The sequence below is a fragment of the Lynx canadensis genome, chromosome A1 (genome assembly GCF_007474595.2).
Source record: "Lynx canadensis isolate LIC74 chromosome A1, mLynCan4.pri.v2, whole genome shotgun sequence".
NCBI lineage: Eukaryota > Metazoa > Chordata > Mammalia > Carnivora > Felidae > Lynx > Lynx canadensis.
In genome coordinates, this window is record NC_044303.2 from 82,894,224 (window position 1) to 82,906,715 (window position 12,492).

Here is a 12,492-nt window from a genome sequence, read left to right on the forward strand (position 1 = left end):
ACATCCATTTTCATCAGGGAAATTGGTCTATAGTTCTCCTTTTCAGTCAGGTCTCTGTCTGGTTTTGGAATCAAGGTAATGCTGGCTTCATAGAAAGAGTTTGGAAGTTTTCCTTCCATTTCTATTTTTTGGAACAGCTTCAAGAGAATAGGTGTTAACTCTTCTTAAATGTTTGGTAGAATTCCCCTGGAAAGCCATCTGGCCCCGGACTCTTGGGTTTTTGGGAGGAGATTTTTGGTTACTAATTCGATTTCTTTACTGGTTGTGGGTCTGTTCAAATTTTCTATTTCTTCCTTTTTCAATTTTGGTAGTGTATATGTTTCTAGGAAATTGTCCATTTCTTCCAGATTACCCATTTTATTGGCATATAGTTGCTCCTAATAGTCTCTTATTATTGTTTTTATTTCTGCTTGTTGGTTGTGATCTCTCCTCTTTCATTCTTGATTTTATTTATTTGGGTCCTTTCCTTTTTCTTCTGGATCAAAGTGGCTAGTGGTTTATCAATTTTGTTAAGTCTTTCAAAGAACAAGCTTCTGGTTTCATTGATCTGTTCTACTGTTTTTTGGTTTCGATAGCATTAATTTCTGCTCTAATCTTTATTATTTCCTGTCTTCTGCTGGTTTGGGGTTTTATTTGCTGTTCTTTTTCCAGCTCCTTAAGGCGTAAGGTTAGGTTGTGTATCTGAGATCTTTCTTCCTTCTTTAGGAAGGCTTGGATTGCTATATGCTTTCCTCTTATGACTGCCTTTGCTGCGTCCCAGAGGTTTTGGGTTGTGGTGTTATGATTTTCATTGACTTCCATATACTTTTTAATTTTCTCTTTAACTGCTTGGTTAGCCCATTCATTCTTTAGTAGGATGTTCTTCAGTCTCCAAGTATTTGTTACCTTTCCAAATTTTTTCTTGTGGTTGATTTCAACTTTCATAGCGTTATGGTCTGAAAATATGCACAGTATGATCTCAGTCTTTTCGTACTTACTTAAGGCTGATTTGTGTCCCAGTATATGGTCTATCCTGGAGAACGTTCCATGTGCACTGGAGAAGAATGTATATTCTGCTGCTTTAGGATGAAGTGTTCTGAATGTATTTGTTAAGTCCATCTGGTCCAGTGTGTCATTCAAAGCCATTATTTCCTTGTTGATTTTCTGATTAGATGATCTGTCCATTGCTGTAAGTGGGGTGTTGAAGTCCCCTACTATTACTGTATTACTATCAATGAGTTTATGTTTGTGATTAATTGACTTATATATTTTGGGGGGTTTCACATTTGGAGCATAAATGTTTACAATTGTTAGGTCTTCTTGGTGGATAGACCCCTTAATTATGATATAATGCCCTTCTGCATCTCTTATTACAGTCTTTATTTTAAAGTCTAGATTGTCTGGTATAAGTATGGCTACTCTGGCTTTCTTTTGTTGACAATTAGCATGATAGATGGTTCTCCACCCCCTTACTTTCAATCTGAAGGTGTCTTTGCGTCTAAAGTGGGTCTCTTGTAAGCAGCATATAGATGGATCTTGTTTTCTTATCCATTCTGTTATCCTATGTCTTTTGATTGGAGCATTGAGTCCATTGACGTTTAGAGTGAGTATTGAAAGATTAAAAAAATTTTTCTTTTAATGTTTATTTATTTTTGAGAGAGAGAGAGAGCGTGAGTGAGTCACGGAGGGGCAGAGAGAGAGGGGGACACAGAATCCGAAGCAGCTCCAGGCTCTGAGCTGTCAGCACAGAGCCAGACATGGGGCTCAAACCCACAAACCGGTAGACCATGACCTGAGCTGAAGTCGGACTGAAGTCTTCTAAATTCCTTTTTTTAAAATGTGGGATTTGAGTTACTGTATAGTCTCCTTTCATTTCAGCGTGAGGGACACCCTTCAGTGTCTCTTGTCTTCAACAATATTTCTCAGTTTTTTGTTTCTCTGAGAAATGTTTAATTTCACCCTCATTTTCAAGAGTAGTTTTATTGGGTATGAAATTCTTGGTTGGTGCTCTGTTTCTTTCAGCACCTTGAATGTCCTCCCTCCGCCTTTCCTGGTGTCCAGGTATTTGATTACAAGTCAGGTGTTAATCTTATTGGGAATCTCTTGTATGTCACTGGTTGTAGTTTCTTACTGCTTTATAGTCAGTAGTCTGGGAGTGCCTGGGGCGCTCACTTGGTTGAGCGTCCAACTTCGTCTCAGGTTATGATCTTGCGGTTCGTGAATTCAAGACCCACATCAGGCTCTGTTCTAACAGCTCGGAGCCTGGAGCTGCTTTGGATTCTCTATCTCCCTCTCTCTGTCTGCCCCTCCCCCACTCATGCTCTGTCTTTCTCTCTCAAAAAATAAATAAATGTTACAAATTAAAGTCAGCAGTCTGACTGACTATAATATATCTAAGTGTGGATCTCTGAGTATCCTGCTTGGAGTTTTTTGTTTGTTTTTTTAATTTGAGGTGTTTTGGGCCCAAATATTCTTTAGTATCTAATATTCTTTCTGCCACTTGTTGTCTCCCTTTGCCTTCTGGTGTTCTCATCGTGTATATTTCGGTTTGCCTGATAGCATCCCACAGGTCTCTGAAGCTTTGTTCATTTTTCCTTATTCTTTTATCTTTATGTTCCTTAGACTGGGTAATGTCAGTTGACCTAACTCCAGGTTCACTGATTCTTCGGCCTTTTCAAACTGCTGTTGAACCCTTCTACTGAACAACCCTTTTCGTTATTTTACGTTTCAACTTGAGATTTTATATTTTTGTTTTCATATAGTTTTTTAAATGTTTGTTTATTTTGAGAAAGAAGAAAGAGTGTGTGCACTCACACACGTGAGCGAGAGAGAGGCAGAGAGAGGGAGAGAGAACCGCAAGCAGGATCTGGCTGTCAGCACAGAGCCCGATGTGGGACCCAATCTCACAAACCGTGAGATATATGACCTGAGCCAAAATCAAGATGCGTAACTAAGCCACTCAGGCACCCCTCTATTTTCATATTTAAAATAGCTTATTTAAAGTGTTTGTCTAAAAATAATAATAAAGTGTTTGTCTAGTACATCCAACATCTGGTGTTTGTCAGGACAGTTTCTATTGCCTGCTTTCTACCCACTCCCCTGGATTGCCAATTGTTTCCTGGGTATTTGCATGTTTCACCTGTCTTTGTGTAGTAAACAACCCTCAGATTGTTGTAAGCCTTTAGTTAGCTTCTGAAGTTCTGAAAAATTTATTTTGACAATTAGTGTTGATACTGCTTTTCTGGTGTCGAGTTTTGGAGGTGTTTACTTGGCCATTTTGGAAGTACTTCCTCCAGGTAAATCCTTTTAAAGCGTCCTTCATGAACCTATCTGTAGGTGATAGACTCTTCACCTGAGCTGATTCTTGATTAAAACCAAAGCACCTATCAACCTGTTGGTTAGTATTTATAGACTTTCTTAGATTCATCTTCAAAAAAATATTATTTTATTCTGTTTGTTTTAATGTAATTACTGGTCTGGCAAGAGATTCAGTTAAGAAGTGGTTAGTATTTGCTCTGTACCTACAACTCTTTGAGAGGATGTGAAAATGGGGTATACATGACATACTTTTGAAACCCTTGGGGATAGAACTGATAGTAATTGAGATAATAGGAATGGACACAAGGGAGATCCATTTAGGTTAGAAAGTCAGAAGCATTTCCTAAAGGGAAGGGTCACTTGAACATGTCACAAAGGATAAATAGTAGAGGAGGGGGAAGACAGTCAAGGGCAAAGGTATGACATTAGCATCGTAGAAGAAAACAGGAAGCACAGACCTGCCCTTCTGCTTAGGAGAGTTTTGGTTTTTTTTGTTTTTACTGTAGAATGATGAAAAATAAAGATAAGTAAGTAGCTTGCTGATAGATTCTAGAAGTGGTCTGAAAGTGATAGATTCTAACAGGTCTGAAAACCTATTAGACATTTATTATGTATTAGTAAATGAAGTGTTAGGAAAAAAAGTAAACACATTATTTTGGGCTATGTTTAAGTTATTTTGCACACAGGATTTGAAGTTGGTAAATTAATTTCTGCTGAATTATAAAGTTTTAGGTGTTGCATATGTGAAATTCTCCAATATTTTTAGGTGTCATTTGCCAATGCTCTACATCGGATTAGAATATGGATTGACCAATAACTCAAAGTTGGCTGAAAGATTCTTTGGCCAAGCGCTAAGCATTGCACCAGAAGACCCTTTTGTTATGCACGAGGTTGGCGTGGTTGCATTTCAGAATGGCGAGTAAGTCTTGAAAGGCCCAAAACCCTGTTTTCTTTCTGTAAGTGAAATAAAACCAGTCACTAGAGTTTAAGTGATTAGGGACTCTTCAATAGATTTTTGTTTTTAAATGTGTATTATTTGAAGAGAAGGAGGCAGACATTAGAAAAAAAAATAGAAAGTGTTATTGTGGAATTCTTTAAAAATACTGTACTGGGGTTTTGGTCCCCTGGGAGGTGGGCTCCTGCAGACTCCATTCCAAGACTGGACAGTTATTGCTGACTGTCCAGTAACCACACCCTGTAGGGTGCCTGGAGGCCTTGCAGAACCCTCAGTCAGTCATCTCCTTGTTGGTTAGGAGTTGGAGTCATACATTGAAGGGAGATTGCCCACAGCTGTGAAACAGAAATGAAGTTAATCCAAAAATTAAACTAATTAGAATGGCTCAGATTCCTGGTCATTTGAGGCATTAGTGTAACCTTCGATATTTGTAGAATAATTCAGTATCATGCTCTAAAGAGAAAAATATCTGTAGTGCTTTGCACTAAATTATACATAAATTTAAAAACAACAAATTAGTACTACTGTGTTTTTTATGGCATGTGTGTGTATTCTAAGTATTGGATTATCTAGTGTTTACAAAAGCAAGTTTGGATCTGTTGTAAAATGATGTAATATACAGCCTGTTGGTTTGTAGCCCAGGGCCCGCTCCTGGAGTACTTTCATACTTATGTGCACGTTCCCAGCCAAGGTCAGAAGTGACATTCTGCCTTCCTGTTTCTGCTCTCATACTGTAAATGAGTTTGTGGGGTTTTTTTCAGTGCCACATTTTTCGCATTTTTGTGTTTTTTGTTGATGATTTCACTGTTTGAAATGATCCCCAAGCCTCGTGCTGATGTGCTGTTAGTGACTGTAAACACAAGAAGGCTGTGATGACCCTGTGTTAGATGAGCTGTGTTGCTGGCTGTGAGTTCAGTGTCAGTAAATCAGTTTGTATGTTAAATAAGGTATCGATCAACAGAAACACATATAAAACAGGTTATATGTTGAATGGTTGACCAGAGGTTTATAGGAACCTGAGCCTGTACTTTTGCCAGGAGCAGTAGTTCAGTATTTGCTAAGGCAGTGTTCACATTGACTCTATAGAATGTAATTACCAGGAATAATGATAATTAACCATATCCTAAAATCTTGAACTCTTATAATGCTAATGCCATAAAATTCATTAATTTCACCTTTAAAGTTGAATTTTAATAAACTGTTTACAGAAGGTTATCTCGTTTTTTCTTAAAATGTTTATATTTGCTAATTTTGAATAACCTGCAACCTTTTCCCCTCTATTTTAGATGGAAAACAGCTGAAAAGTGGTTTCTTGATGCATTGGAAAAAATTAAAGCAATTGGGAATGAGGTATCTTATGTAACATCTGTAACTCTTGTGTGTGTTTGCTGTTGAATGAGAACAATAATATGGACAAAGTCTTGCCTGGGAGATAAAGGGCTAATATTTATCATGGCAAATGTCTTGTTAATGTTTGAATTTCAGGCATTTATTTTGCTGCATGGTGTAAAATGAGTTTGTTTCTAACTGAGAAGGTAGATGTCAACTGTTTGCTTCCTAGGAGGCTTTGATATGTGGGAGTAATCAGAATATATTTGATGATTTTTTGATATGGGGAATATGTGACAGTTAGTGGATACTAGTGGGGACTGTAGCATCTAACATAAGATGTCCTCTAGAACTGAAGAGGCTCCTCTTGAATTAATGGGTAAGTATACAGCACCCACCTCTGTAGGAATAAGGCCGGGTATCATTTTATTCAGACCTATCATGGCTCTTCCTGACCTTGTAGTTATTACATATTTAGACCTCTCAAGGTTTGAGACATTTTGCTAGGTTCTACCATATGAAAGACGTGTGCTCATGAATTAACCTTCTGCTAGCTTGGATGTGTATATGGGTATTTTTTAAAAATAATATTAATTTTAGATACTGTCAACTTCTGTAGGTAAGGGATTTGCATATTGCTACTCTTCTAGTTCTTGATTCTTTTTATTCACATCTATTTTGTGCCATTCTGATTGTCACTTCCCATTTTTACTCTGTTCCTATCTGGGCCGCCTTGCTTATAACCCACATCTTCCTTGGTGCTGGTTCCCCTCACTGACACAGACACAGCTCCCTTGGGGTCCCTGCCAAGTCTCTTATTTGTCATACATATGAACTTAAAAACACTGTATTTCTGTGTGTTGGCACATCTTTTATATAAAACAGGTTCTTTTTTTTTTTTTTAATGTTTATTTATTTTTGAGAGACAGAGCGAGCTGGGGAGGGGCAAAGAGAGGGAGACAGGATCCAAAGCAGGCTCTGCGCTGACAGCAGAGAACCTGGTGTGTGGCTCGAACCTGCCAACCATGACCTGAGCCGAAGTTGGATGCCTAACCAACTGAGCCACCCAGGCACCCCTATAAAACAGGGTCTTGAACAGCTCAGTCTTGGGTGGTCTGGATAATAAATGTGTTTTTGTTATATGGGATGGCCACATACCACCTTGCTAGTTTTCATAGTAGGATACCTTAGGGCCTTGCTGCTCTAATGGGACCAGCTGCATCAGCATCATTCGTTGATGATCGGAGAGCACTGTGGAGCCTTGCAGAAATTTACAGTAATGGCTTTAAGTACAAATGCCCAGTGCTACTGAAAGTTATGTGAAAAGGGGGAAATACTGTTTGCCTTCAGTTGTGAACTACAGCAAATGTCCAAACAGCCAAAGGGAAGCAATGTGCCTAAGAACCATGAAGGGTTTGTTTCCATTCTCATAGGCCACACCTCCTGGAGCCAGGCTCATGGGAGCTGGAGACTATGGCTCAGATCTGTTGCCTGGTTAGCTCAGACTGACTGATGTGTGTTGACTGTGTCCTAAGCTCTGAGCTAGGTGTTGGGAGGAAGTAGGAAACTGACATGATGGCTCCTGGCCTTAGACCTGTTGGGGATTGCAGATAAGTAAATTGGCAGTAATGATACAGTGCACAAAAAAGGCCATGATTGAGGAAATAAAGAAACTCACGCATGGGAGCAGTTAACCGGAATTTGAGGATGGGCCAAGAAAACCTCGTGGATACAGTTGTGACATTTCAGTCCTAAAACATGAGCAGATATGTTTTGCCAAGCAGAAGTGAGGAAAAGAGTGTATTAGGTATAGAGAATGGTATGTGCCAAGTTGGAGCTAATTGAGAATGTCAAGAAATGGGTCAGGAGGGCTGAGTGTGGATCGTCAAGGGCCTTGTACCTTATCTTGAGGTGGTTGGGCCCAGACAAGACTTGTTACATGGAGGCTGGCGTTATGCTGGGGCAGCTGATGAATAAGCCTTCGGTAGTTGCTAGGGGTTAGGGTTGACATGGGTGCCGGGCATGAGAGGCAGGCACTTAGAAGGGCGTGAGGTTGGGGAACTGGGAGGGCAGGAGAGAGGGTAAGAGATGAACGGGTGGCATGCTGGATTTGCAGTGCTTATGAGGTTTCCAAGTGGGAATGTTTAGTAGGCAGATGGAAAGCTCTGGGCTCAAGATACAGAATTTGAATGTCAGCATTCTCATTGTCAGACGGGCTCATTAACAGTGTTGTGCTAATAAAATAACAGCATCCTCAGGAAGTCTCTTCTAATAGGAAAGAAAGATGGCGAATCCACAAATACTCTGCTTTATGCTGTGCAGTCACTGCCAGAGAGGGCGGCCTGCTTCACTGTGTGCAGTGGTGTGGTTGAATGGGCGTGACTGGAAAGTGGCACATGAGTCACGGGTTTGGTGTTGCTGTGTTTCAGGTGACGGTTGACAAATGGGAGCCTTTGTTGAACAACTTGGGGCATGTCTGCAGGAAGCTTAAGTAAGTGAACTAGGACCATTGCAGAAACATTCTTTGCGATTAAACGTTTACTTAATTTTGTGTAGCCTTTCTCCATGTTTTGTTTTTTAAGGTTTTTATTTTTAAGTAATCTCCACCTAACATGGGGCATGAACTCATAACCCCTAGATTAGGAGTTGTATGCTCTACCAACTGAGCCAGCCAGGCACCCTTCTTTTCCCATATTTTTATTTTGAGGTCCTCCAGCTTTGTACTTTGCTTCTCAGACACAGCAAGCATCAAAATAATTATCTCTAGTGAGTTTTATTATCTCTTTTTTTATTATCCCTGGTAGTATAATTTTATTTTAGAAATATAGAGAATTACAATTCTCTAATAAATTTCATTTTCTTAGATAAAAAAATGGGTATTCAAAATTAATTTGGAAGAATTAGGACAGTAGGGTTTATTTAAAACCATATCCATATTCTAACTTACTGTTTTTCTCTAGTTTCCAGTTTTATGATGTGATAAACAGCATTGCAAAAATAGATTCTTTGGCTCAATATGTTTGGGAAACTCTAGGTTACTCAAAATTTAATAGGTTTTTCTATTTCAGGATATGTTGGTGTCTTGAGTATTCATTATGAGCTGCAGCATTTCCCAAACCTTATTGAACCTTCTTCTCACGAAAGATTTTACAGGGCAGGAATTCCAGAGAACTTAGGAAAATGCTGTTCAAGTCACTTCTTTGGACCTTAAAGCAAAAACCTTTGGTTGCTTTTAACCACCCCCAGTGTGGGAGGTTTGTCTGGCCCCAAAAGAGACCTTGCAGTGTGGTGGGGCACAGGACCCAGGGCCAGAGGTTATGTTCTGGCTCATGTCTCCCACCTGTGTCCCTGTGGGAGCACCTTCAGCTGGCTGGGTGAGAAGGGCAGGAAGATCCATTTAGGAAGGTGTCAAGGTACACGAAGGTGGTATAACCATTCTGGATGGTTACTGTGATGTACCAGATTGTTTTTGATGTTGGCACATAGATGAATACTCATCTTAGATCTAGAAAGTCAGTACTTTCACTGTACCCACTAATTGTTTTCTCTTTCTTCCCGTTTTTTCTGCTCTCAACTCCCTGTCTTTTCTTCTCTCACAGAAAGTATGCCGAGGCCTTGGATTATCACCGTCAGGCACTGGTGTTAATTCCTCAGAACGCGTCTACCTATTCTGCCATAGGGTATATCCATAGTCTGATGGGCAACTTTGAAAATGCTGTTGACTATTTCCACACAGTATGTCTAGTTAACATTTACCACTTTTTTTTTTTTTTTGAGAAGATCTTTTCTAGCCAACATTGTATTTACCATTTTAAAATTCTTCAGACGACTTTGTGGTTTCTTCTTTCCTTTCCAGAGAAAAGCATGTGTGTGTGATACTCATCAAATTAGAGACAAATGTGAGACTTAGGTCCTAAGTGTGCAGTCAGACATACATGTGTGCATGAGGTTTGTGGGCCTCATCTGAGCTGGGCATCACGTCTGGGCAGGAGAAAAGAAATTCTGGTCTCTCTGTTTAGGACTTAAAGTCCTAAAGTCCTTGGATCACTTTTTTTTTTTTTTTAATTTTTTTTTTTAACGTTTTATTTATTTTTGAGACAGGGAGAGACAGAGCATGAACAGAGGAGGGTCAGAGAGAGGGAGACACAGAATCTGAAACAGGCTCCAGGCTCTGAGCTGTCAGCACAGAGCCCGACGCGGGGCTTGAACTCACAGACCGAGAGATCATGACCTGAGCCGAAGTCGGCTGCTTAACCGACTGAGCCACCCAGGCGCCCCACCTTGGATCACTTTAGTTGGTGAACAAAACATCTGTGTCATCACAAGGAAAGAATCTCACGTCATACTTCACTAGACCTAAGACACCATCAGTAAGCAGGTTGGGTGCCCCGCCCCCCAACACACAGACAAACCTTTAAACTTTACACAATTCTTTCCAATCTCTCAGTTTTTTGGTACTTAGAAAAAGCACTCTTTTGGGGCACTCTTTTTGGGCATATTAGGACATAGGTTTTTTTTCAGAGATGACTCTAGTATCTACATAAAAAAGAAAATATAAGTGAAATAAATACTTAAGATGCTCTATTCTTTACATTCAGAGTTTGGTTCTTTTTTTTTTTTTTTTTTTTTTTTTTTTTTTTTTTTTTTTCAACGTTTATTTATTTTTGGGACAGAGAGAGACAGAGCATGAACGGGGGAGGGGCAGAGAGAGAGGGAGACACAGAATCGGAAACAGGCTCCAGGCTCTGAGCCATCAGCCCAGAGCCCGACGCGGGGCTCGAACTCACGGACCGCGAGATCATGACCTGGCTGAAGTCGGACGCTTAACCGACTGCGCCACCCAGGCGCCCCCAGAGTTTGGTTCTTTTAAATCACTTTCGTACCAGGCGGTCAGTGTCCCTGTTTTCCTGGGGCTGGCACGTATACCCTGCTCTTGAAGGTTTTTCCCAAAGGCGTTGACTATGCAAATCTTACGCTGCCAGAAGGTGTCAATGCAAGGATTTTAGGCAACAGTCTCAGTTCCTGTATTTTTGAGTGTTCACGTGGTTTCAAATCTAGTCTGTACATCACCATGGCTACCCACGCAAAACACCCTCATCACAGCTGTGGCCAGCTGACAGCAGTAGTAAGAAACCACCAGTAGTTTAAAGCGTCCCAAGTTCAGAAATGTTAGAATAAAAAAAAAAAAAATGGGTGTTAGAATTGATGAAATAATGGTATTTGGAGAGAAAGATAAAATCTGAGAAAATGCATAGGGTTGGTTAGAGATTTTCAGATGAGATCAAGTCCTGAAGATGCCATTATGATAACTAGGATACTGAGCTAGGCAGAAGTGTGGACTGGCAGCTTTTCTGGTTTGTGTGATATTTCGAATGTGTGTATTTGAAGATTCTATAATTTACCTCTCTTCTGTGATGTAATTAATGCAGAAGACTTAGAAGGCTCTATGTGGAGACAAAGTTTTGAAAATCTTTTTGGAGGACTGGGATTTCAAACATAAACAGTGGTGTGATAACCCTACATGTGCCCATCGCCCAACTGCAACAGACATCAACTCATGGCCACTCTTGTAGCCCCCCCCCCCACCCCCTCTGATTCCCTGTAGTGTTTTGAATGGAGTCCTGCAGGAATATTTTTAAATGAAAGAGAAGGAAATACATTTTCTTGTAATAACCATGCTGAATCTTTTCTGCAGGCCCTTGGTCTTAGGCGGGATGATACATTTTCTGTTACAATGCTTGGTCATTGCATTGAGATGTACATTGGTGATTCTGAAGCTTACATTGGTAAGATTATAATTAATTACTCTGACATTGCATCCCATTCTTTAGATTGTTGTATATCTCTGTTTAGGTTTCTCAAATCTCATGTAAGGTTTTAAGTTTAACTTTCTAACCATTTAACTATATTATTAAGAAACTCCATTTATTTGTTGGAAAATTCTGTGGGAATTAATAGCTCATTAAGTGTTTGTTCAGTTTATAATTGAGTACTTGGTATATGCAAAATACTATTATGGAGTATGTGTAAAGTGCTGTGATATACAAGAATCAATCTAATTAATTGCAAGGCACATGGCTGGCTCAATTAGTAGAGTGTGTGACTCTTGATTGCGGGGTTGTGAGTTCAAGCCCCACGTTGGGTGTAGAAATTACTTAAAAATAAAATCTTAAAAAGAAAAAGTGTTAAAACAATCTAAATTGCGTAATGGGAAAAAACCTTAGAGACTTTTTAATTTCCAATAGTTTCTAATTTCTAATAAGTAAATGAAAACACTCTGGCCTTAATACTTTATAATGAGGTTTGTAGCATATTAATAACATTAATTTTTGCATTTCAGTGGACTGTTAAGTTGGCTTACGTTCACACATTACAGTGCTGTGTAATTTTTTAAGTATTTTTTTTTGGTAATGATAAGCAAGTGTTAAGATAAATTTGGGTAGAATTGCTGTCCTTGGGCCTTCATTTAGTGACAAACATTGTAAGGTAAAGAGGGTGTAATGAAGTTAAACTCGAGGTCTGGACTTTGGGGTAGGCAAAGATTTCTTTCACAGGACACAAAACCATGAGAGGAAAGCAGTGTTCAAGTAGGCTTCAGTAAAATTAAGAACTTTGTTCATCAAAACACTGTTAACAGAGTGAAAAGGCATGTCATAGACTGAGAGAACTTACAATTTATAGACTGGTCAGAGCTTGTGTCTAGAATACAAAAAATCCTATAAATTGGTGAGAAAAAGTTCAGTCAAAGATGGGTCCAGAATGGGCAAAATACCTGAACAGGAGCCTCACCAAAGAGGCTGTCTGCCAAAGCAAATGAATGTGCGTACTGTCGTTGCATATTATGGAAATGAAATTAAAACCATAACAAGATGTCACTGCACACCTGCAAAATGGCCACAAGTGAAAACACC

General features: G+C 39.5%; 1 protein-coding gene across 4 annotated transcripts in view; it reads left to right on the plus strand.

Moving 5' to 3' along the window:
• CDC16 (cell division cycle 16) overlaps positions 1 to 12,492 on the plus strand; it is a 47,215-nt gene that overhangs the window by 18,493 nt on the left and 16,230 nt on the right. For all 4 annotated transcript variants that reach the window (XR_003968664.1, XM_030314559.2, XM_030314545.1 and 1 more), the window contains exons 13-17: positions 4,064 to 4,216; positions 5,539 to 5,602; positions 8,011 to 8,072; positions 9,181 to 9,316; positions 11,277 to 11,367. Coding sequence is in view for 3 of the 4 variants with exons in the window: in XM_030314559.2 (XP_030170419.1) it covers positions 4,064 to 4,216; positions 5,539 to 5,602; positions 8,011 to 8,072; positions 9,181 to 9,316; positions 11,277 to 11,367 (506 nt within the window). In the remaining variant the exon portion in view is untranslated. The remainder of the gene's footprint in view (positions 1 to 4,063; positions 4,217 to 5,538; positions 5,603 to 8,010; positions 8,073 to 9,180; positions 9,317 to 11,276; positions 11,368 to 12,492) is intronic.